This window comes from Glycine max, chromosome 12 (assembly GCF_000004515.6).
Source record: "Glycine max cultivar Williams 82 chromosome 12, Glycine_max_v4.0, whole genome shotgun sequence".
Taxonomy (NCBI): Eukaryota; Viridiplantae; Streptophyta; class Magnoliopsida; order Fabales; family Fabaceae; genus Glycine; species Glycine max.
This window is the reverse complement of record NC_038248.2, coordinates 8,824,944-8,852,226: the sequence shown is the minus strand read 5'-3', so window position 1 is coordinate 8,852,226 and position 27,283 is coordinate 8,824,944. Positions and strand designations below refer to the sequence as shown.

The following is a 27,283-nucleotide window of genomic DNA, read 5'->3' as shown; positions in this document are numbered from 1 at the left end:
ACCAAATATGTATGGTCTGCACATACTTATTGCTATTAACAATTCATAGCCATTCTATTAATTTCATTCCAGGCCATAAAATAATATTTGCATTTATTTGTGTTTTTGCATTCAAACACGTTCAAGCAAATATGTAGCATATAGATATATTTACTGCTACCAATAATTGCAAAACATTCACATTAATTTAATTATAGAACATAAACTTTCAATCCTTTAATCACGCTCAACAATAATTTTTCGGTAAAAAAAAGATCAAGTGGGATTGGAAATAGCAAACATAAGGTTGCAAATAGCAATTTCCAAAATTTCACAGCTTTTCAAACTTGAAATTGAATCTTTACATTTAGGCACGCTTCCTTTCTTTCACCATTAGAAGTAAAAACTTTTTCCAAATTCAATATATACATGTCGTGCAGCTTTCTCTCCCATAATCATAAGTTTTTAAATAATCTTTCTCCAAAAATTGGTATTCAACAATAATAAAATATATTGCCAATAAAACAATACATGCAGCGGAAAATAAAATTCCTAAATTTCATAATTAGGATTTATGCATAATTGAGAGAAATTGAATTATCCCTAAATTTCATAATTAGGGTTCATACATAATTGAAAGAAATTAAATTATCCCTAAATTTCATAATTAGGGTTCATGTATAATTAAGAGAAATTAAATCATTCTTGGGGAATCATAAATTTCATAACACATGCTCTGATACCACATGTAAAAATTCTTAAGGGGTTTCCTAGACTATCAATGATAGGAAACAACAGGATCTTGAAACCTATGGTTCTCACAAACAATCAATAAACAACAATAGATAATGATGTGTACCTTTCTCCATAGGAAGACTTGTACCTTTCTCCATAGGAACTTCTCTGCGGTGCACTTTGATTTCCTTGAAAGAAGAGAGAAATAAGATTTCACTTCCTTTGTCTTTTCTGTTCTGCCTCTCTCCATTCGTGATGACTATGAGTGAGAGAAAACACTTTTCTGGTCAGGAAGGGGACCTTATCTCACGTTAGTGGGTATTAACCCCCTTTTATAACCACTACTCCCATCAAGTAGCAGTTAGCTCTAGAAACTTCTCCTATTAAGCCCAATTACAATTTAGCCATTAATCATTAATTATTTACTTATTATTCCCTACATAAGTCACATGCCCCTCACATGAGACATTAATTCTTACACATGCAGCATGTGACGTACATGTTACTTTACCATATCTTTCAATTTAATAATGGAATAACATAGTACCTTTTTGTCCCTTGATTTTAATAGTGTGTTATGATGATTATGGATAAAATTATTTTTAAAAAAATGATTTTATAAAATTGATCATAGTAATATAATTTATGTTTGAAATTTTTTTAATATAAAATTGAGTTAAAGGTGAAATTCATTATAAATTTTTTATATAAAGTAAAAGTTATTTAAAATTATTTTAAATTCATAATCAATTTTGAACCATAGTTAATTTTAATTTTTTTCAACATGAAATCAAACATGTTAAAAATGATCTAAAACCAATTTTAAATTCAAAATAAATTTTTTAACGTAAAACAAGCACATACATTACTACAAAAAAGGTTTTTTTTAATCTTTTAAATTTATAACACAGTCAATTTGGTTTTTATGTTATTTTTAAACTAACATTGTCAATATTTTACATTTTAAAATAATTAGTTTTAATATAGAAGTGTTAAAAATCGTCAGATTTTTTCTTGAAGTTTAAAAAATTATAAATCTCATGTTGTAAATTTTCATCTTTTTCAGCACCTTTGATTATACTAGACAACTCTTTAAGGAGAAAGAATTGCAAAGCATAAAAGAAAAAAAGGTACTGTGGCAGGTGAAAAAGGCATTGCGCAAATTGTATTTACAATTCTTATGTTTTCCGATTCTAGATGCCTAGGAGTGATTTGGTGGCGGCGTCTTCAAACTTTTACGAGGCTTGAAGTGTGTACAAGGAATCTTTCTGGAATTAAATTAACGACAGCTTCTTGCGCAGCCACCTATGGACAAAATTGTTTGGATAGAAGACGCAGAGGTCCAGCTAGTACTTTTGTTAAGGATAATGACATATGAAACTAACTATTTGATATTCTTTTTTCTATCATGCAATCACATTAAATCACCTATCACATTTACATTTATTTCAGGTCAATCATGATATTTTATAGGTTCACGGTGAAATAATTTATAAGGGTCATTTATAAACAAATATTATAAAATTTAAAAATATTTTTAGTCTCTTAAATTAGTCTATTATTGTTTTGGTTTCCTGAATTTAAATTTATTTTTTAAATCTCTTAATCTTTTTTAAAAAAAAATACTTTTTTAAACCTCCTAATGTAAAAGATAGATTTAAATATAATTTTAGAGACAAAATACAATAATGAATTAAATTTAAATGATAAAAATATATTTAAGTCTATTATAAAATATAAGCTTAAATATAATCCGATCCTCCTATTTTATTAAATTTGTAATTTTGATCCCCTATTTTGAAATAGAGATATTTAGTCTCCTACTTTAAAAAATTCATAATTTTGGCCATGTTCTCAATTTTACTTATATATATATATATATATATATATATATATATATATATATATATATATATATATATATATATATATATATATATATATATATATATATATATATATATAAATAAAAATATTTCTTGAGTGTAGCTTAAATGTATACGTTATGTCTATATATATATATATATATATATATATATATATATATATATATATATATATATATATATATATATATATATATATATATATATATATATATATATATATATATATATATATATATATATATATATATATATATATATATATATATATGAGAAAAATATATATATGTCTATTATAAAATATAAGCGTAAATATAATCCGCGCCCCCTCTTTTTTTAAATTTGTATTTTTGATCCCCTATTTTGAAATAGAGATATATAGTCTCATACATTAAAAAAAATATATATATATACATATATACATATATATATATATATATATATATATATATATATATATATATATATATATATATATATATATATATATATATATATATATATATTTCTTTTATTTCTTAAATTTTAATTAATTAAATCATTTCTTGATTGTAGCTTAAATGAATACGTTATGTCTAGGACTTAATTGGACCAAAATAAAAAATAAATAAAACATAGGCCTAAAATAGGAAAACAAAATGCCTCTTTTTTAAAATGGAATAACCAAAATTACATATTAAGCAAAATAGGTAGGTCAAAACTATAGGTAAACCTAAAATATAAACATATATTTCATTAAAAAAATTGACATATAATTTCCAAAACAATTAAAAAAATATCTTCTCATATTAATTTTTTTGGCCCCCCTTTATTCATGGGTCTGGTGCGATTGCCCCTCCGAACAACCCTCAGGGTCGAACCTGATTTATATATGTTTTCTCTTTCTGTGTTGATGTTTTAAATAAGAAGGGATCAATATTTATCCATCATTATCTTTTTTGTAAACAAAACACTTAAACGGGCATGACGTCAAAGATAGACATACAAGCATTTGAGAAATATTTTTGTGATAACAGTTACAATGACATTAATGACAACATCAATTATGATGATTAGGGGCGGTCACAAATTTGAATCAATATGGTAATCATGTGAATCCGAATCAATCTTTTTCGTGTAGGTTTCCTTTAGGGTTTGAGGTTGGCTACCCAGAGCATGTGTGTTGTAACGACCCGCCTCGTTGCTACGATATCAACACTCTAATATGCGATAATTTCAATTTTTATAAAAAAGAATTTCCTTCATTTGCTTATGAAAATAAAAATAATTTTGTCACAACATACATTTACCCAACAACACGCCATTACTTAAGTGAATATACATAATTATATAGAAACAGTAGCTCAGTACACGTCATACACATAACGAAAATTAAATCTGTTCATAAATATAATTAAAATCCAAGTTTTACATCTTTAACTCAACAAAATAAAACTTAAAACTAACTACGGAGGAGTTGATTACAAAACACAACTCTCTTCCAAAATAATGCCAACGTCATCACGTCGCCTCGGAGACTCCTCACCAGAATCTTACTCCCCGTACCCTGCTGCTGTCATTCTGCTCCCACGAACAATGTTCGTGATCATCACAGGTATCAACCACACGATACAAAATTGCAAAGATGAGTTCATTATAAAAAGAACCAATACCAATTCCAAATAACCCTAATTAGCAAGAAACATAGGCAAACATTATGAGCTTACACAATGTTCATTATTCAACACTCACATCCAACAATTATTCATCATCCACATTCAACATTTACTCATCATCCATATTCAACAATTTCTCATCATCCATTCATGGATCCAATCATGACTGCACAAAATGATGCATGCACCTGACTCAACTCTCAGATGCAATGTGGTACGTACCAACAACCAAATCTCAGGAAATAGCCTAAGCGTGTCCACAGGACACTCTCACTTAAGAAACCATACAGAGTTCGTCGAGACCACCCGGTTGTACACGTAACTGCCCCCCATAGGTGATCAACCTGGGGGCCCAGAGGAGTTCCCTACTAGGTGACACGCCCCCTCAGTACAAAGTACACTCTGCCACAGTTACTCTATTTCATGTGTCATATGAGCTATGAACATGGCCAAAAGCAGTGCCAAAGACCATGGATCAATTAAAGCGCCTAAGCATCCCCTCAGAAATACTTAGATTCTTTAACCACGCTTGTCACCCACATTTGGCCCATCCGACAAGGTCAGTGCACTTACCCCCATGAACATACACAACATACGACGTATGAACGTGGCCCAAAGCAAGTGTCAAAGACCATGGAAGGTCAGTGCACTTCGGCCCCCACGAACATACACAACATACAACGTATGAACGTGGCCCAAAGCAAGTGCCAAAGACCATGGAAGGTCAGTGCACTTCGCCCCCCACGAACATACACAACATGCACATGCCAATGCATTTCCAACATCAATCAACATTTCATTTCTATATCATTCTTAACATAGACATCATCTCGTCTCAATGACGTTATCAACAACAACAACAAACTCATTTCATATTCACATAATCATCAACAATAACATTAATTCATGTTGACATGATCTTTATTAACAACGTCATCTCAAATCAATATCACCACATATCAATTAAAATCCTCAATAGCGACATCAACAATCAATTGCATTTCTCACACATATATTTCTTTCATGCCTGAGATTCACACTTCCCAGGTCTTCAAACAACACAAATCAAATAAAGACAATAATATCGCTTATCACAATAAATATATATATCGCATCCCATTCGTCAAAACATAGTCTTTCCTGAAAAACCAGCATGCATATCAATAACAATTATATCGCATCCCATTTGTTAAAAACATCGTTTTCTATAAAAGAAAAACATTGTTTTCTATAAAAGAAAAATCAGCATGCAATAGGGATAGACATTTATCCTCATAGCTAGGTTCCCTAACCCTAACTATGGTGTTAAAACGATAAATTTTATAATAAACTCCCCTCACCTATTATGAGCTCCCCGCGGGTTCCTCGTCACGTCACTTGGAGATTTCTTTTTCGTCCCCACTCTTCGATTTCACCTAAGCCTCTATCATGTCAAAATGAAGGAGACTTAATATGGATTTCTGAAAACAAAGCTAATAACAATGCTCTGGGTCAAACACCCACATCACTACATGAAAAGGGCTGAGAGCATTTCGGGTTTTACAAAGGGACATCATTTTGAAATTCCGATCATGCCAGATCGGGGTTCAGTGTAGGTCACAAAATAACACCCATTTCATGAAAAGATAATGTTTACAAAGTCTCTTTGCTCTAGGGTTTTTTAGAGGAAGCGTAAAACATGCAATGACGGTTTCCAAACTCAGAAATGATGCAAAGGTAAGATGAAACTAACAGGAAACAAGCATAGAACCATGGTTACCTTGAAGGAAAACAAAAAAGGTCAGATTAGGGTTTCATTCTCTGCTGAAACCGCGAGACAAGTTGGAAGATTCCGCTTCGGTTGAAGGGTTCCTCTCGGTGTGGGATTTCAACGAAGAACAACGGTGGTTTATGGTGGCTAATGGTGGCTGTGGGTGATGGAGAAAGTGCTTGGGACGTTGGAAATGGTTTTGGAAGAAAGAAGAAGAAAAAAAATGGTGTTTTTCCAAAGCTACTTGGACTACAAGGCACAAAACGCACAAATGAGCAATGCTCTCGGAAACGGAAACTTCGTGCACACTCAAAACATCTTCTCAAAGATCCCAACGGTCAGATCTTGGACAAGTGTTCTGTGAAGATCCAGACCAAATTTCGAGAAGATCCAACGGTTAATGAAGGCTGAGAAGCGTTTTTACCGAGGCAGCTTCATGTAACTTCCTTGAGGAGCTTCCTTGTGGCTTCTTTGAGAAGCTTTCTCAAGAGGCTTCTTTGAGAAGCTAACGCTTTAACTACTAACACCCTTTTAATAATAACTAAACTGACCTCCTCAAAAATAATTACGGATAAAATAACATAACAAATATAATCAAACATCAAGCATAATTACTAATAATATATAGATATATATCAGGGTGTTACATGTGTAATATATTTTTCTCTCTAGAGTTAATGTTTATTATATAGTGGTGATTCAATACTACCTTTGTTCCTATATATAAGATCCAAGTTTAAAACAATGTTTATTTATTTTTATAAGACCCAATTTATAACATTTCTTGTATTAATTATTTTAAGACTAGAAATATTCTTAATTTTTTTTATTGGCAAATATTAATTTGTTAGTTTTTATTAGAAATGTCACTTGGGGGATTTGAACACATGATCTCTCTCCCCCTTTCCTTCTCCCTTCACTCTTCTCTAACCATTGGGCCAATCTTATATAAATGCCCTTAATTAAAAGAAGAGAGAGAACAATATTAATGATAAGGATAATTTTGAAAAAAATTTATAAATTTAAGATAAATTTATTGCTATAAACTAAATTAACCATTTTTCTTATTTGTGATGAATTAGATAATTGAATCTTATAAATAAGAACAGAAGAAGTATGATATATGATAAGATCTAATCATATATTTATCCGCATGATTCTTATATGTAAGATATGATTAGATAAGATATAATAACACATAAATGGAAAAATATTAATCGAAGTGGAGCATTCATCAGTCACACACGCTAGGTTCATTATTGGGATCTGACCCACTTAGTTGGGCATTGGGACGATCTTGATGACGACTGGAATGTACACCAATCAATTTCTTAATTAAGTAGGAACTTAGAAATAAAATTGAAACAAAATAAAAATACAATAAATTAATAGGTTCATAATGGTTCTACAAACCATTAACTAATGGTGGAGTAATATAAGTTCAAATTTCAGTACGATTATTGCTATAAAAAAATAACTAATGGATTGATTAGGGAAGAAAGTTTTTTTTTTTTTGGAAAGAAGGGGGATTACTCAATAGTCATTTGAAGGTATATAAATTGACATGCACAAAATCAATACAACTAAATTTAACTTTAACTAGTATAAACACTTTGACTAATTACCAATGACAAATCATAGTGAATTTTCCAACCTTACATTACCACAAACTATAAACAACAATTACTATCACACATAATTCCTTATGAGAATACAAAACAGGGTCTACTATACTTTCACCTGATGCCAAGATATTTTATAGATTTGTTTTCTTTGTACATGTTAGTATTTTTGTTTACAAAATTTGTCTACTTATTCAATTTATATTGTTGTTGAATCTTATTGACGACTCCATTCTAAAAATTTAACTAAAAGGCACAAAGAAATTAAACCAAATCATTGAAGTAGTGTTCCATAACTAATAGAAATGTATAAAAAGTATCTTGAAATATTGAAAAAACTTGCATAATTATGAGCTTAATTTGTAAAATAATAATGTTCGCAAACAAAAAATACATTTATTCACTTAATCAAATAGCCATTTTCATCTGCTGTGCTTTTAAATTTGCGAGTGCATAATACAATATCTTATTGAAGTAAAAGTTGAAGACTGGCGTCATGATTAACACAAACAACCTTGAACTAATAGTGGTGTTAAACTTCAAAGTTCTAAAAGAATATACACTGTTAAGTCAAATGACAAATTTAAGGGAACTTCAAGCTTTTGAATCCAATTAAGTATAAAGAACAATAAAATAGATTTTGATCATCTGCAAATGATAGAAATGAAAAAAAAATATTTATGAAAAAATACATAAATCAATTTCAAGAAAATGGAGTTGTAGAATTATAACTGTACAATGCAGATTTAACTTTTGTTGAGCAAATAATCCACGTATTAACCATGCAAGCATCTTTAATACTAAAATTAAAAGGCCAACTTTCAACACAACTATTTTTACCATATTTCTAAATGTGTATAAAATTTAGAAATAAAATATTCTTACTAATGCGGATTGGTGAGTCTAATCAAGATGGAAATCTGGCCAGGTTAACATGAAATGGTCTTTAAAATCATCATCAATTGGATTGAAGAAAAGGTAAAGATGGGATCCATCTTGAACTCCACAATCAATCAGAGACGCTTTTTCTTCCTCTATTTTCTTTAGAGGGCGATAATCAACATGAAGAGCAAGGATCAAACGATCACAAGGGAGCTTTTGTTGAGCCTCAATTTCCTTCTTTAGATCTTCGACCGTGGCATCATTGTCAACTTGAATGTAGAAAAGTGTTCCTGTCAAATTCTGCACCACCACCTTCATGGCATTACACATCAACAATTATTACTATTGTTCATCTCTACAATGTTATTTTGAACTTAAAAACAAATAGGTTTTGAATGAGAAAAGGAAGTTTTTTTTTTTTGAGAAAAGAGGAAAGGAAGTTATAGAGATAGAGTTGGAGTTGTACACACAATATTGAAGGATGTTCACGTGTGCTGCATTCTCGGGAGTTAGTTTGAGCGCATTGAATGCATACTAAAGTTGGTATGCGAAAATTCTTCCTTTTTTATTTTTCTTTTTCTTAATATTACACATCATTAGTTTTTAAGCATTAACATGTATTCAAATATTAAAAATTTCAGTAAATGCGACTTGAAGTATTAAGTTCATTAGATTTTCAACTAATATTTATTCACTAATATCCTTATAAATAAATTAAATCACTCTCAATCTAAATATTATTTCTTTTAATCATAAAAAAGATAACTATAAAGCTTAAATGGGAAAAAAAATTCTATTTATTATAATACTTTATAAAAGCATCAACTTTTATATTCGACAATTTAAGTAAGTTAAAATTAGTAAAAAAAAAGTTAAAATTAGAGTGTTGTGTTCCTTTGAAATTTTCTCTTACGGTTTCTTTTTGCCATGTCAATGCTAAGAAAAGGGATCTACAACTTCCTTGGATCCAAATTATTTGGTCATTGTAACACAATATTAGAAAGTTGTTCTTATCAAAATCCGAAAGTAGGACATGTTAGGGTGGATGTGTCCAAAGTGAACTCTTGGACTTCATACGTCGGCTTGAAGAAACACCTTTGTTTAGAGGATAGGAAGGGAGACTTGCAAAACAAAAGACTCTGACACTTAAGTAAGAATATGAGTGAAGAGAAATAAGAAAGTATATGCGTATGAAAGTAAGTATGCATAAGCTCGAGGTGTGAGCGAATGTGTGTAAAGAGTTCGATGAAACCTAGTATTCATAGGAATAGAGCGTAGCTGCGGATCCATATTTGTAGGGACTATTATAGCCTTTACAGATAATTCTCAGCTTATAGATAATAGTTGGGAGCTTGTAAATAATGTTAGAGATAAATTGTAGCTTATAGATAAAAGCTAGAAGATAATCATACCTTGTAGATAATGTGTGGCTTTCTAAATAATTAACTACCTGCCAGTAAATAAAGATATTCCAATATATTTGAATATTAATAGGTTAGAGATAACATGTTAGTTGGGGAGCCTGACTATGGTCGAGTGTTCGCGCTCTTGTTGTAGGGATGACGTGGAGGGTTGACACGTGTCTCAGAGTGTCACATAGGATGTCACATGTATTTTGTGGGTCCTGGATAGTACATAAACCCCCCAAGCTCTGAGTCAGCTTGCGGGTGAAAAAGATTATCCAATGCTAGAGGGAGTTGTCTCGTGTTGATGGAGTTTGTTTGATGTCTAGGGTAGTAGTCTTGAAAAGCAAAGAATGACCAATTTGTCAAGCCCCTAAGTGTGGATGAGTGTTGTCCAATGTCGAGTATGGTAACCTCAGCAAGTGTGACAGAATTACAGGTCAATGTGGCTTGTCAAGCCCCCGAGCCTGGGCAAGTGTTGTCTGGGCTGCTTCTGTCAAGTTGTCCGAGATGGACGTGTTTTTGGTGTGTCAGGTAAGGGAAGTCGTCGGATTTGACAACTTTGTCCTTTTCTGACCGTTGGAGAGTGCATTGAAGACACACGTACTAGAGTCATAATTTGTGCCTGAGTGGAGGTGTGTCATGGTGCAAAATTTTAGGGAGCCACTTCAGCTCCCATCAGTTATCGAAGAGTCTGTCTTCCTTTTAAATGGAGTGGACATTTGATTTTGGGTCCTTGTTCCTTCTCGAAATTTCTTTGATCCCTTGCTTTCTTGCTTTCTTGTTTACGGTTTCCTTTTCTTCTTTGTTCACTTTCTTCGATTTTTCAAGGTACTTTCGTCTTCCACAATGTCTTTATTTTTGTCTGATTCCGCCATTGGCATTGGTGGCAGTGATTTTAGGGGGCTTGATTGAGCAACCCACAATGGATCGAGTCGTCATCTCTATTGGTATTTCCTCATTTGAGGATATTCATCGTGGTGCCTCTGATAGCGAGTCCTCCTCTTCGGAGAAAGTAAGGTCTCGTATCGGACTGGTGGGGGCACTTCCTATCCTTGCGGGAGGGTACGGCCTTCCGCTGCTGTCGGGGAGCTTGTCCCGGTTATTATGATCCTCCCCCCTTCTACTTCTGGGGTGTGAAGAGAGGTAGCGACAATGGAGATGCCAGGGCGTCTCCCCACGTGTGATGTAGCCATAGTGCTGGGTCACTGTCATCCACCCCTCTTGTCGCTAGCTATGAATGGGTGAGTGACGACGTTCTAAAATAAAAGTCCTCTTTGACCTCAACGGCAAGTGTCATTGCTCCTCAGTGTCAAGTGAAACTAACGAGTCTTGAGGACTTCTACAAGTTGGTCGTTTAGGCTTGTGACAGTGATGACTTCCCATTCTTGAGGGCAGCGTTGGGCAGCCTGCCTTTCTTTTTCATGTATAAATGTCTATTTGAGGTCTTGGGTCTCATTCTCCCCTTGACCACTTTCCAATGTGCTCTGCTTGAGCACTTGAATGAGGCCCCTTCTCAATGCCACCTAAATAGTTGGACAATGGTGAGGGCCTTTGAAATTTTTTCATTTCTTCAACATTTGGCCTAATGTGTCGGTCTTCTTGTTTTTCTTCCAAATGAAGTTGACTGACAAGATTAGATGGGTCTCCTTGAACCGTGTGTCCAAGAAGTTGTTTGAGTTTGACTCAAACATCTTTCATCATTTTAAGGATTGTTTCTTTAAGGTCTTAGTTACTGATGTCGTGGCTGATGGTATGCCACTGATTTTCAATAGGGATGCGAAGCCCCACTTCCCATTCTACTGGTAGTCTGTCTCTACCAGGTTCAAGTCATATGACGAGGATCTGCTGACCTTTATGTAAAGAGTTGACAAAGCTATTTTGGAGTTATTGCTAACCTCATTGGACGCATGGGCCATTCTGTCTCTTCCTTCGATAAGTGATCCCCTCCTTGCCTTGAATGGTAAAGTGCCTAACCTTGCCCTCTTTTGTGTTTGAGGTTGGTGTCGGCCAAAACTAACACTTGCTTGTGTTGTTGTTGTTGTTTTTTTGCAAGTATTATGGGTGACTTTTCCTGGAGGCCACTCGTGAAGCAGGTCAGACTTGTAGGTGGGAATATGCCATCGTTTACTGCTGCACTTGTTGGAGAAGAAGGTCAACCTACTGGTGAGGTTGGCCCTATTGCTATTGTTACTGAGGTTAACCCCAACGCTCTTTCCTCTATTTTGGCAAAGAGGAAGTGGGATGATGGTGCTGGGTCGTCTGGTCGTAAGAAGTCGAAGGCCCCTATGAGCCTTTGTGCCCTGAGGCAGGTTGCAGGGTTGACGCCCAGTGCGGGTCACCCTTCTATCGTGCTGGATGTGCCTCCAACTCCATCAACCATTGAGGCTCCTGTTGCTACTCCTGCTCTTTCTCCTCCTCCTTTTGTGGTTGCTTAGGTGGCCGCTCCTGTTATCATTGAAGTTAGGGTGCTAGCTGTTTTGGCTGGTTTTGTTGTGGCGTCGTCCTCCACCGTTGCTGCACCTTAGCTAAGTACTAGTATGGCAACCACTAGTGCTCTTGTAGTGCTGCCTCCTTCCTCTTCAGCTCCAATAGTTCTCCCCTTTACTATTTTGGTGGCGGTGTCGCCTTCTTTGCTTTCTCACCCTTGCGTCTCCTTGGATCATTTGTACATCTCTAGTGATGCTGATTCATTGTGGAGTGCAACTTACAAGCCAGAGCAGAAGACCCCGATTGACTTTGTGTCAGCCTTTGATAAGAACCTTATTAAGTCAGCTGGGGTGCAAAATGCTATGGATTCTGCCAAAGTCTTTCTCTAGAGGAGTTTGGAAATTCTGGAGGAGAATGGATAGCGACACCAAGAGTCTCCACACAAGGTGGCATCCTTGGAGGCAGAGGTCGCCAAATGGAGGGCTACTGCTTGCACTGTTTGGAAAGTGGAGCACCCTAAGGTGGCCAATGCCACCATTACTTTTGTTGAGGCCGTAAGGTCGAATCGCCAACTGTCTTCCAAAGTTAGTGGTTTATTGGCCAAGTTGCTACACACCAGGATGGATGGTGATGAATTGTTCAAATGATGCAAGGATTTGAAAGTGAAGAAGAAGGACCTGGGTAGAAAGGTGGAAAGCATTGCGACTGAGAGGGTCGAGCTTGCGAAGGTGGTTGCTGAGTTAGAGGCCCGACTTAAGGAGTCGGAGTCTAGGCTGAAGGAGTCTGAGCTGCGGGTTACCAAGGAGGGGAAAACCAACAAGAAGCTTGAGGAGGAGCTGGTTGTTTACAAGAAGGAGGTCATGGAGCAGCATGAAAAATGATTCAACAAGGCCGTCAGGTAGGTCGGGTTTTTCACCAAGGACCTTGACTTAGATCTTCAATCCTTTCAAGGGTGTGAAGGATGGTGTCTTGCTTAACGAGGAGGAGATTGCTGCGGAGGAAGAGGCTATTGATGAGGAGCAGGGTGCTGCGGAGCAAGGCAATGATGCTTGTGTCTAGACTACCTTCTGTTTATCTTTTTTTTTCTTCATTGTTGGAATTTTGGCCACATAGGCCTTGTAATGTTGACAATTATTTTATTTTTCTTCAATGCACATGTTTTCCTTTGATTACAAATTTTGCACAGTTTATGTATGTGTTATGTGTATTTCATGTATGTTGCCTTTGTCTATGCAACGCTCCATACTTGTGGTAGTATGAATAGCCCGTCGTGATGATAAGTGTGGAATCTTTGACAGTGCAGGAAACAAGACCTTGTCGATGTATAGGTAGGACCGTGGTGGTCATATAAAAAGTAGATGACACAAAATCATCTCAGGTTTTATTTCAACCTAGTTAAAGGTCTTGTCACCCATCTGGTGGGACTTTCGTCTACTTTGTGAAGCTTCTCCCCTGATGATTATGAGGAATATGTTTGATTTTCCCCTGGTTGAAGGTCTTGCCAACCAGTTTGGGGGTAGGTCGCTTAACCTGTTGAGTTTATCCTTTAATGGTTATAAGGAGTAAGTTTGACTTGCCTCTAGTTGAAGGTCTTTCCAACCAGTGTGGGGTAAGTCACTTGACCTACGAAGCTTCTCCTCTGATGGTTATGAGGAGTAAGTATGAGCCGCACCTGATTAAAGGTCTTGTCATGCAATCTGGTGATGAGTCATCTTGACCAGTGAAGTTTTTCCTCTAATGGTTATGAGGACTAAGTATGACTTCCACTTGATTGAAGGTCTTGCCACATAATCTGGTGATAGTTTGTTTTGTTGAACTTGGACCTTTGATGGTGATCGTCGTAGTTGTTGTGAGTAAGCATACCAAGGGGGTACCTTGGGTTTTGTAGAAGTGTGTACCAAGGGCGAACCTTGGGTTTTTGATAGGCTTGTATTCCTGCACAGATAAAAAATAGGAATAGAAAAGATTGTCAAGGGTAGACCTTGTGTACCCCGATTTCCTGTGGAGATGGAACCTAGTAACAGAAATGGCTCACCAAGAGTGAGCCTTGAGTTTGTTGAGCCTTGGACCAGGACGTATTTGCCTTGGGTTTTGTCAAGCCTATGGAGTTGTGTAGGGGCTTACCAAGGACGAGCCTTGGATTTTATGAACCTATGAGGATTACCAAGCGTGAAGCTTGAGTTTGACGAGTCTTGTATGCAACACAAGTATTGTGCTCTTGCATACATGGCACTCGCCCTGGGTGGCATGTACTAGAGATGTAATGGCATACTCTTTCATATGTTCCTTTTACAAAGTGGCATGTATTGGAGACATGGTGGTGTAAATCAATAGGACTCACCAAGGGTGGACCTTAGGTTTTGCGAGCCTTTTAGAGGATCAACCAGGGAATTGTCTGACTTGGGTTTTGAGCACCGTGTTCTTTCATACATGCTACTCGTCGTGGGTGGCACACACTAGAGACATAGTGGTATGCTTTTGCATATATGCCACTAACTGTGGCTGGCATATACGAAAAACATGGAAATGCGCTCGTGCATACATGTCACTCACCGTGGGTGACATGTACTAGAGTCATAGTAGAATGCTCTTGCATATATGTCACTTGTCATGGGTGGCATATACGACAGTCATGGTAGTGTGCTTGTGCATGCATGTCACTTGTTGTGGGTGGCATGCACTAGAGACTTAGTAGTATGCATATATGTCACTCATTGTGGGTGGCATATACTAAAGTCATGGTGGCATGCTCTTGCATACATGTCACTCGCTGTGGGTGGCATGTACTGGAGACATAGTGGTGTGTTCTTGCATATGTGTCACTCATTGTGGGTGACACGTACTAGAGACTTAATGGTGTGATCTTGCATTGGTTGTGTCATATATGAGTTGGTAAGGAGTTTCATTGGTTGTTGTCTGGGGTGAACAGTGGTATGCCCAGAGTATACTAGAGAGTTCCTCTTTCCATAGACCCTTAGACTTATCGAGTCTAGTACGCAGGGCATAGAGGATGACTTCTTTAGTTGTCTTTGCCTGGCCGTTGGTTTGAGGATTTTCGATAGAGGTGACTAGGTGCTTGATGCCTAGCCTTGTCAGGAAGTCTTCGTAAGTTTGAGCTTTGAATTGAGTGTCGTTGTCCATAACGATGGTGTATGGGAGGTTGTACCTACATATGATGTGTTTCCAGGTGAATTTCTCCACCTCGTTGGCCGTAATTTCCCATGGTGGTCTTGCTTCTATCCACTTGGTGAAGTAGTCGATGGTGACTAGTAAGTATTTGATTGCTCTTGAGGCCTTTGGCAGTGGTCCCAGTATGTCCATTCCCCACATGGCGAAGGGCCAAGGGAAGCTCATACTGTGAAGGCTGTCAGGAAGGGTGCATGACACGTCTGCAAACTCTTGGCATCGTCTGCACCTCCTGGTAAAGTCGAGGCATCTGCCTTGAGTGTTGGCCAATAGTAGCTAGCTCTTACCGCTTTGGTGGCTAGGGAGTGTCCTTCAGTATGGAGATCGTAGATCCCTTCATGAAGTTCTCTCATGACGTAGTCTTTCTGTTGACTGTTTAGGCATTTTAGTAAGGGTGTTGTCAATCCTATTTTGAAGTCTTTTTGTGACATTTGTAGGTTTTAACAACATGGATTATACACAACATTTGGTAAAATATTGCAAAAACATATTAGTAACATTTATTTATAATTTAGCGACATGTTTTTAATGTTAGAAAAAGTTTTTAATAACATTTTTATTAAGTGTAAAAAGAAAATATTGATGAAAGTTAGATATGTAGTAGTGACTAATGTCAGAATCTCCTAATCTATTACTTTATTTCATTAACCCTCGCATAAATGTAAATAATCCTCAAGTAAATTTTAATTTCTAAGTTTCATTTTATTTAATTTTTTTATTTTTCTTTTCACATTTTATTTAACCGTTCACACAAAACTACCCGCAATTTTGCTAAAACTCACATACATTATTTTTAACTGCACGTGGTTACTTTTCCAACTTTTCATGTTTTCTTCAACCATCTCTCTTTCTCTTTATACATGCTTATTGGATAAAATTACACGGTAAGGCCGAAGGGACATTTGGCACACCCAAACTGAATACACCATTCGATCATATATCCGCATATGTCAAATAATACATCTCAGCCTTTAACATGCACGAACAACAAGAACCATTCGGTCGTGATTATCACCACTAAATCTGCTTAAGGGTAACCACTTAATTAGGGATACCTGAGCATGATTAGGAGTATTGCTCAACTAGTAATTATGATGTGACAGACCCAAAGACCCTTGGCCCAACAAGGTTAGCATAAAAAGGGGCAAACCCCCTAGGTAAGAGTACTGATTGATTCTCACTTATTCACTATATATCATTAATAGCTCTGAGTTGAACCCTCACTTGAGCGTCAAAGTTCCTTTTACAGATACCCTTCCCTCCGCTCTACCAGATACTCAGGCACTTGAATCCTTAACTAGGAACAAAAAGCAAACGACCTCTTGGCACAGTAGAAGACCCTTCGGTAGAAGGACGAGTACCCAATCCATTTGTGACAGGAACATTTTTGGCACCCATTATAGGGCCAAGTAACATATATCCTGACCCCAAGAATTTATGGGTATAACCATAACTGGAATGAACACCGCCGCAATAAAGCAACCAGCTAACAATCAATATAACAAAGATGTTCACATAGAAGATTAAATTGACCTATCTTCCATAATCAGGAGACTACAGACACAAGTCTTTGAGATGAAAAAACACCACACTGAGGAAATCATCACCCTTCGACGCGAGAGCGCTCACCTTCGGGAGGCACATAGGTCACGACAACCTGAGGCTAATCTACCAGAGGAGGAGAGGTCGAATCAACTACAGTTAACCTACCCTAAGCCATTAATCTGAGCGTGCATCTGAACGCTATCCCCCCATCCTTTAATACCCTAGGAAGACAGTTGTTGCAATTAAAGAACTCCTTCATCCCTAGCATCATGGAGGCAACTCTTCCTTCCAACTGGAAGAACTTGACCATTGATAAGTACGACGACACCACAGACTCAGACGAGCACCTGATCGTGTACATTACCCAGGTGAGCCTGTACACCACGACCAATGCCATCCTTTGCCAAGTATTCCTAATGTCGTTGATGGGCAAGCCCTTCATTGGTTCACACAGCTACCCCCAAACTCCATGGACTTGTTCGACACCTTGGTCGCTCGCTTTGGCACGTAGTTTTCCACTAGTCAGCCTTACCACCTAACATTTGTGGCCCTTGTCAACATACGACAAGAGAAGAAAGAACCATTATGGACCTTCATGTAACGTTTCAGAAAGGTTGCAGTGAATATCCAAAACTTGAACTCAGTAGTGGCTATGCACCACTTGATAATGATGTTACAATCGATACCTTTTGTCAACAGTTTATGCAAAAAACCTGCATCTAACCTTGACGAATTACAAATGAGAGTGACCAAATACATGCCGATGAACGAATTGGATGAATACCAAAACCAGGTGCGGGCCGAGGCAGTGTCAGCCAAGAAAGATAATGACAAGCCTGGCTCTAACAGAGGCCATGACGAAGGGAGGAGGGATCGACCACCACAAGAGTCGCATTTTACCCAGTACATCCCTCTTACCGCCAACAAATCCCATATCATGGATCAGGCCTTAGTTGTCAATATTTTGACCATGCTCAAGAAAACCAACACCCCATCGAAGGCTGACTACTCAAAACATTATCGGTATCATTGCAATTGTGGACATTCAACAGAAAAATGTAGTGCTCTAAAGGATAAGATACAGGAGTTCATCCAGCTTGGCCACCTGAAGAAGTTTGTTCACAAACAATAGTCATACAGGCCTGAGGGGAGAAAATGACCCGAGTCCAGACAGGGAAGAGACTGGGAACATGCAAGATGGTCGAACATGCAGAGGAACTGAAGTCGCTCCAGGGAGAAAGAAGAAAGACCCTTTGACCAATCGAGGCGGGTCATAAACAACATAGTTGGAGGCTTCACTGGGGGTGGGGCCACTTCCTCCACACAAAAAAGACACCTTCAGCAATTCCAGTTTGTCAACATGATCTCCTGGCACCAAGTGCCTAACATGCCGCCTATAACCTTCACAATCAAGGACTTCAAGGCAATTGAACCAGTGCAATACAACCCAATGGTTGTGGGCGTGGAGATAGCTAACTGCATCATCAAGAAGACCTTGTAGATCAAGGGAGCTTGAATGACATCCTTTTTGGAAAACTTTCAAACAGATGGACATACCCGAGTTCGAGATCCTCTCCCACGATGACCCCTTATTCGGTTTTGCTGGAGAACATGTAGGGACAAGGGGCTGCATCTGGCTCTACACCAAGTTTTGGCATGAGGGACCACTGTAGAAAAGGCTAAAGATACGACACATAATAGTGGACACCCATACGTCATATAACATACTCCTCAGTTTCCCTTCACTCAATGCCCTCGGCGCGATTATGTTAATTCCTCACCTAGCGATGAAATTGTCGTCGAACGTAGGGACCATTATAACCGTATATGTTGAACCTTAGATTACGACCTTAAACGAGGGAAAGAACCCTTAAGGTTGTCCATTGTGTAGAGATTGGAACTGAGGCCAAAGAAGTAGAAGGACTTGAGCTTGACCCCAAAACCAATGATGATAATCGAGTGACCCATGTTGAAGAGACAACCACTTTCCAGTTTGGGCCTAAGGAAGGTTAGGTCACTCAGTTGGGGAATTAACTACCCGAGGACGACAACAGCCAGATATAGCGAGTCATCCGAGAACATGTTGACTTGTTTGCCTGGTCCATAACAAACATGCTTAGAATCGACCCAAGCTTCTGTTGTCATAGGTTGGCCATATGTGAGGACGCCAAGCCTATCACCCAAAGGAAGAGAAAATGGGTGAAGAGAGGTGCCGAGCAGTGTGGCAAGAAGTGGCCAAGTTGATGGCCATCTAGTTCATAAGAGAAATCGACAACTTCACTTGGCTTTCCAACATGGTCATGGTCAAGAAGCCGAATGGGAAGTGGAGGATGTACACCAACTACATTGATTTGAATAGAGTGTGCCCCAAGGACAAGTATCCACTCCCGAACATCGACCGACTGGTCGATGGAGTGTTTGGACACAAAGTGTTAAGTTTTCTGGATGCCTATTCCAACTATAATCAGATAAGGATGAACCCTAGGGATAAGGAGAAAACGACATTCATCACCGAATCCACAAACTTTTGTTACAAAGTTATGCCATTCCGACTAAAGAATGCTAGAGCCAGACATTAGCACTTAATGGACAAAATCTTTCAGGGTCAGCTTGGACGAAACCTGGAAGTCTATGTGGATGACATGGTTGTCAAGTCCGACGATGTGACAGCTCATTTGGTATATCTAGAAGAAGTCTTCAGCTAGCTCCAAAAAATATAACATAAGGCTAAACCTCAAGAAATGTGTCTTCAGGGTGGATGGATGAAAGTTTTTGAGTTACATGCTCACCCACCGAGGAATGCAGGCCAACCCGAACAGATGTCAAGCCATCTTCGAGATGAGAAGTCCTCAGAATGTGAAGGAGGCCCAACGACTAGCCGACATGATAACCTCCCTATCAAGGTTTGTATCGAGAATTCCTGAAAGGGCTAAGCCCATTATGAACCTCCTCAAAAAGGCCAAAAACTTTGTCTAGGATGAAGTTAGAATATGTATATTTATTAACTTTTATTTTTATCTTATATATTATATTATATTTTTATAATCTTATGTATTTTTATCATATTATTCAAAACTTATTTTATAAAGTAAATATATAATATAAATTTTATCTTTACTATATATTTCTTTTACATAAATTATAATTTCATAAAATGACAATAGTTTATTATCTTTTTAATATATATATATATATATATATATATATATATATATATATGATTTAATGACAATATTTTTTTACCTATATTAATATATTCTTGTTATTTATTATAATAGTGTTTTTTATTTATATTTAACTTTCTTTAATCAGGTATAAATTTTTTTAAAAGAATTAAATTATATAGTAAAGATACATAATTAAATAAAATAATAGTATTTTCTATCTTTTTAAAATATTTATGTATGTAATTTATTAACATTATTTTTTTTATCTATATTATAGTAAATAAATTTTGTCACTAAATCACAAGTATTATTTTAAAAGATAAATATAATATAAAATAAAAATAAAACTTATATAAATATACATATTTTATACTAAATGTTTAAATGAGTACTTGAGTGTAATGATAAAAGAGTATTTTCTTATTTGAAGGAACATGATTGTTAGTCCTTTTTTAAGCATTTTTTAAATTTTATTTTTTAAGAAAATAATAGTTATGTGTGTGATGGTAACCAATAGAGAGATAAAAGAAACTCGATATTAGAACTTGATAGGGAGATAAAAGGAGTAAGAGGGGAGAAAACAACTAGAAAAACACATTGAGCGACAAAGAAATTTGGAAATTTTTTGTTTGGTTTGGATGCTGAACACATTAATTGGAAGCTTGGTGCCATTCTTGTCGGGACTCAGGCGCATTGCACAAACAAAACCTTGTTCTTTGTTTTGAAAGAATTTCACAATTATTTTATGGCCCGATTCTATTGGACTAGTGAATTATTTTACCAGAGAATTGTGTACTATCAAAATTGGGAGCCCTAAATTTAATTAATTGCAATACCCTTGATACACTTAACAGAATATAAAATAAAGGGATTGCCATTCACGATGTGAACTATTTTGTTTAAACTTTAAAAAAATGATTTTTTAAAATAATTTAGATAAACACATAAAAAAACAAAAAACTGTTTATTTTATTAAAAAGGTGCTTTTTTAAGTTTAAATAGACAGGCCCATACAGCATAATTCTGAAACTGAACTAAGGAAATAATAATAATGAGAATTAAATTAAATTAGTTGGTTGTATGATTTGAGCCACGTTAAACTTTTGAAATCATGAGGCCTGATCTTAAGATTGGACCTAAGTTCATTGTTATTGTTGATTCAATTTAGTAATAGGATAAGATAAAGTTTTGAACATACAATTGTTGAATATAATTCTATTCTTAAAATAGAATAATAAATAAGATACAAAAATAATTGTTTTAATACTAAATATAGTAATATTACAAATAATATTTTATTAATCACTTGATAAAATAATTTACAGAAGATTGAGTGTAAAGTGAATTTTTCATAAGACTAACAACACACGTGTATTACTATCAACCCACACAAATAAACTTTCAAAAAAAAAAATGAACACAAATAACCGCACGTATGCAAGTGATGAGTACTTTTGTTTTAGTCAACATTGAGTGATAAGTGTTAAAACCCATATAAGATGAAGCAAATCTTGAGTTAGCAATCATTTGAATGTTAGTTGATATGTTTTGCTTATTACTCTAAAAAGGTTCAATTAAACTCTCTAATATGTACTTAAATTTTATATATATATATATATATATATATATATATATATATATATATATATATATATATATATATATATATATATATACTCTTCCCTCCCGAGATATTAATATATGAAACATTTTAGTCTGTTTTAATATCAACATGCAAAAAGTCAAAAACAACTCTCTTATAATTGTATAATAAAATAATCTTTTGTAATAGTAACTGATATAATAATATAATAAAATCAAGTACTAAAATTATTTTTTCTTTGACTGGTTGCAAATCTACTATGTCTATTTTATTTATAAAAATCTTGTTGCAAAAAATGTTATAATTTGTAGATAATTGAAGAGTGAAATTTCTGATTTCTGGATCATTGGTTATTATGTCTCCATACATGGTTCTAGTTTCGGTTATTATATTACTTCTAAAATAATTATGTTGAGGTACAACACTTTTGCATATGGAAGTAAAAGAACAACTGGTATCTACTAAGACTTGTAAGACTACTTCAGTTTGGTCAAACTTATTTATTTTAACCAAAATATGTAGGCTTTTATTATTCTTTTTATTGCAAATTATGGAAATGCAATCTTTGTTTTGTAGTGTCATAAGCCCACTTGTTTGTTCTTCAGTAAAATTTGGGGCTCTACTTTTCTCAAAATTTTCATAGAGAAAGTCTACCGTTTTTTCAATTTGGTTTAATCTGGTTTCCAAAGTAGAAATCCTATTATTTGTAGTTTTATTTCTAGAATCATTTTCCTTTCTAAAATCAGGAAAATCGATTTTCAAAATTGTTTGTATGCAAGTTTTGCAAAAATTCTTGAAGCATAAACTACAATGAGCTCTTAACGTTTTGTGAAGATATCTTTTGCAAAAATAACATTCTTTATGATCGAGTCCTATGTGAAATTGTATATAATGTTCGCAGTCTTTTAATTTGGTTTTGAACATGAGGTTGTATCCCAAATCATCAAGGATTTCTCCATAATGATTATATTTATCATCCACTGGATAGAGATCAGTGTACTCATTTCTAGTGAATTCGTTTAAGATTTTATAATCTTTGTTAACTTCTTCTTCCTCAAAAGTATAGTCAGGCCAATTGACTATTGAATATATTTCTGAGTCAATAGAGATTGTTTCATCTATGAGAATGAGATTCATCCTACAACTTTTTATCAGTTCTACTTCTTGTAAATAGATTGGTCTTGTTCGGACAGTCTCTGGAATAGTGTCCTGGTTGGTGGCAAGCATAACATTCTAGTTGCTTTGTATATGTTTTATTATCTTTGAGTTTTCTTACATGTCTTTCTTTGTTGAGAGTAGGTTTTATAGAATTAGAGGCTCTAATTGAATACCTACGAGTTGGATTCTTCTTTCTAGGGGGGTATCTACTAGGCGGTTTGTATTAAGGCATTTTCTTTCTAATTTCTTTGTGGTATTGTTGTGGAGTGTAAATCTGTTTAGAGATTTCTAAATCAACCATTTTTATCTGTTTGTTAATGGCTATGTTGGTACATATATCTTCCATTACTTTCATTATGTGTTGGATTCTAACAGTCATATTGTTCATGACTGGGTCAATTTGATCATCATTCCAACTGTCTCTGATTTTTTGTCCTAATTTACCAGGGAGTTTTAGGAATAATTTTTCTCCCAAAGATTTATCAGTAAATCCTCCTACTATAGAGGCATACATTAAGTAATCTTGGCTAAATTCCTTCATTTTACCAAAGTAACTCATAGGAAGTTTTTCTAGGTTACCTAGGTAAATCTTTTGTCTAATGGTATTTCCATCATTTACTGATTGGGCTGTAAAGATTCTTTGTATCAAACTACAGAAATTGAAGATGTTTGGACTAGGGTCCATTAGATTTGTTTTGATTTGTTCTGGGAAAGTTTGTTTAAATGATTCCCAACAAGCTCTAGCTATATCTCCCAAATATGTTTCAGCTCTTGCTATCATGTCTTGGTTAGTGGATACATGATTTTCATGGTTCACCCTATAATCTCTTATAATAACAGAAGTCCACTGTTCTATGTAATTTGGAAGTAGTTGAGGATCAACACTTCCTATGTTTAATAGGAGAGACAACATATTGAATGTTGGTTCAATGGGCAACCTTTTTCCTTTGGATTTTATATTATCTACTAGGGCTAAGTCTACAGGAGTGATAATTTTTTGACGGAGAGGTAACCCCATCTGGTAATCTTCCATACTATAATCAAATTGTGGGGTAAAATTTGACCTAGTACCGGGAGCATCAGTCATGAGACCTTTGTAAGATTCATGAAAAGAAACCAATGATTATGTTTCATCAATCTTGGAATTAATCTCTAATGCATTTTTGAAGTTGATTTTTTTCGTAAAATTCTTGTAAATCAATCTTCTTAAGTAAATCTTCATTACTATCTATATCTAAATTTTCTTTATCTATTGTTGAGAATAATTTTTGTCTAAAAATATATTCATCGTCTTCATCGGTGTCATTAGAATTTGTTTCATTATTTATGAAACTTTGTCCTTGACACTTCTTATCTTATTCCCACTTTTCAACTGCTTTAAGAAGTTTTTGGGAGAGAAAAGTTTTTTTTCTGAAAAAGAGTTTTCAATTTGTTTGGGTTCCTCGTAGGGGATATATGATTCAAAATATGAGCAATGCCATAAATTCATCATAGACATTCTAGAGGGTTCCATCTTCTCTTCTGGAGAATTTTGTATGTCTTCATAATCAGTAAACCTTACTGAAAGACTATTTCTTCTATTTGTTAATATAGCTGATCCAGGGGTGGTTATAGCACTCCTAGAGGATCCAACATCGATATGTGTTTGTCATTGGTTATTCTGATTCCTCCAGGAATCAAAGATTTCAGGTGGCAAAAATTGAATTCCATCATATGACAATGTTGTCACTAATGGATTGGTGTTCATCTTGTATCTAGGGGATATTTGATCACTTATTCTGCCTATGAAGATTATGTCTAAATAAGTTATGTCCTACAAAGTTTCTTCCAAAACCTATTGTCTGGACTTCTAAGTTTATGTTTTGTATGAAATCACTAAGATTCATTGTATAATTAGGAGCAATGTACATCAGGGAGACTAATTGATTTAGATTTATTTCTATCATCCCTATTATGGCCTAAGAATTATTATCTTTGAACCTTTGATCGAAGAGCACTACAAAAGTTTTAGCTCCCACAAAAGATCTTGTTAGAGACTTGACGCCTATGGCAATTAACCCTAGGTGTACATATCTTCTATTTGTACTAAGAAGTTGTTGTCCGATTTGTTCTGAAATTAATCTAATAATCTCGTGTCTCCCATCAGGAAGATGAAAGTCATCCATTCTTCTATATCTGTATAAACTAGTTCTATCAGAACTTATCCACTTTAGGTTGTATACTTACCTAGGATTGAGTGAGTCCATCCTAGAATTTGACCCAATTTCAATATTGGATTCTATGTCTACTATTTGTTTCAGTTGTCTGGTTCAGGAGTTTGTTCTCCTAAAGAATCTATTTATGATTCCAAGATGTTGGTTTATAGATTCAGTTACAGGGTTGTGTCCTGAAATTATTGATGAAGTTCCTGTAAAGGGTATAGTTCTCATTTTCTTGGTTTTGCCAACACAAATTTATTTGAGGATTGATTAGTACTTTTTCCTAAAGATAACTTAGATAGTTGTGTTGTTATTTTGTCGAGATTGTTCGTAGAAAAACGAATTTGTTGATCTTTGGTTCTAAGAAGTTTCAAAATATCAGTGACTTTGTTTTCTAAAATTTTCACTTTATTAAAAAACAAATTTTGTGTTTTTATTAGACTTTCTATATGTTCAGAAAGGTCTTCAAGAATTTTTGTTGAATATTTATTAAGAGAACTGTTAGTATTAGTTAGATCTCTATGTTTATCTAGAGCTAAATAAATGTTAGAGTTTGTGGTCTTAGTTCCTTTGTCCCACATCGCTTGGTTTGTAAAAACTTGTGTCTCATTAGTGTTATATATAGAGACACCTTGTAAGCTTTTATATGTGCAAGTAATAAAAAGTTCTCTTAGTGTAGCTGTGGACGTAGGCACATACATTGTGTGCTGAACCATGTTAAACTTTGTGTTTTCTCTCTTCTCCTTATTCCTTTCTCTTCTTATTGCTCTATATTAACAACTGGTATCAAGAGATTTTGGTTACTCCACGAGATTTCCTTAGTTTAAAGGAATTAGTGGGAGTCTCCTCAGTTTAGAGGAGGCAGTGGGAGCAATGTCATTAGAAGAGGGGAAGGTGAAGATCGAGAAGTTCGATGGCAGAGATTTTAGCTTTTGGAAGATGCAGATAAAGGATTATCTATATCAGAAGAAGTTGTATCAACCCTTATCAAGGGTTAAGCCAGGCGACATGAAGCAAGAAGAATGGAACTTGCTAGATCGACAGGCTCTTGGCGTGATCAGATTGACATTAGCCAAGAAAGTCGCGTTCAACATCGTAAACGAGAAGACTACTACAGGCTTAATGAAGGTGTTATCAGATATGTACGAGAAGCCGTCGGCAGCCAACAAAGTATACTTAATGCGCCGATTGTTCAACCTCAAGATGGGAGAAGGTATCTCTGTAACTGATAATATTAATAAATTTAATACTATTCTTGCCCAATTGGAATCAGTGCAGATTAAATTTGAGGATGAGGTGAAGACATTGATTCTATTGTCATCACTACCGAATAGTTGGGCTACAACTGTTATTGCAGTTAGCAGTTCTACAAGGGAGAACACATTAAAGCTTAGTGAAATACGTGAATTGATCTTAAGCGAAGATGTTCGCAAGAGAGATTCAAGAGAATCTTCTAGCCATGTTTCCAATTCAGCATTGAATACTGAAGGCAGAGGAAGGACTACCCAGAAGGGTCAGAATGGTCGAGGCAGATCAAAGTCAAGAGGGAAAGGTCATACAAAGTTTCAAAGTAACATTACTTGCTGGAATTGTGACAAGAGAGGTCACTTTAGCAATCGGTGCAAGGCACCAAAGAAGAACAAGTCTCATAAAAACAAGAAGCGCGATGATGATGAATCCGTAAATGCAGCAATTGATGAATTTGATGATGCATTAATTTGCAGTTTGGATAGTCCTGTTGATTCATGGATCATGGACTCAGGTGCATCGTTCCACACCACTCCCTGTAAAGATTTATTGTCTAACTATATTTCTGGAAGATTTGGGAAAGTTTACCTTGCAGATGGAAAATCTTTGGACATTGTCGGAAGAGGTTATATTGACATCAAGACCTCCAGTGGATCCCTATGGACATTGCATAATGTCAGACACATTCCTACCTTACAGAGAAATTTAATATCTATAGGGCAGTTGGATGATGAGGGGCATCACACCACTTTTGAGATGGAGCTTGGAAGGTAACAAAAGGCAATCTCGTTGTGGCTCGTGGAAAAAAACGAGGATCTCTTTACATGATTGTAGAT

General features: G+C 35.5%; 1 protein-coding gene across 1 annotated transcript; it reads right to left on the bottom strand.

The window, feature by feature from the left end:
- Positions 1 to 8,530: 8,530 nt before the first annotated feature.
- Positions 8,531 to 11,831, bottom strand: LOC106794177 (uncharacterized). Its single transcript, XM_014764656.1, has 2 exons — positions 11,766 to 11,831; positions 8,531 to 8,821 (listed from the first exon to the last, which is right to left on the bottom strand). The coding sequence occupies exons 1-2, from the start codon at positions 11,829 to 11,831 to the stop codon at positions 8,531 to 8,533; spliced, it is 357 nt and encodes a 118-aa protein (XP_014620142.1).
- Positions 11,832 to 27,283: the final 15,452 nt, after the last annotated feature.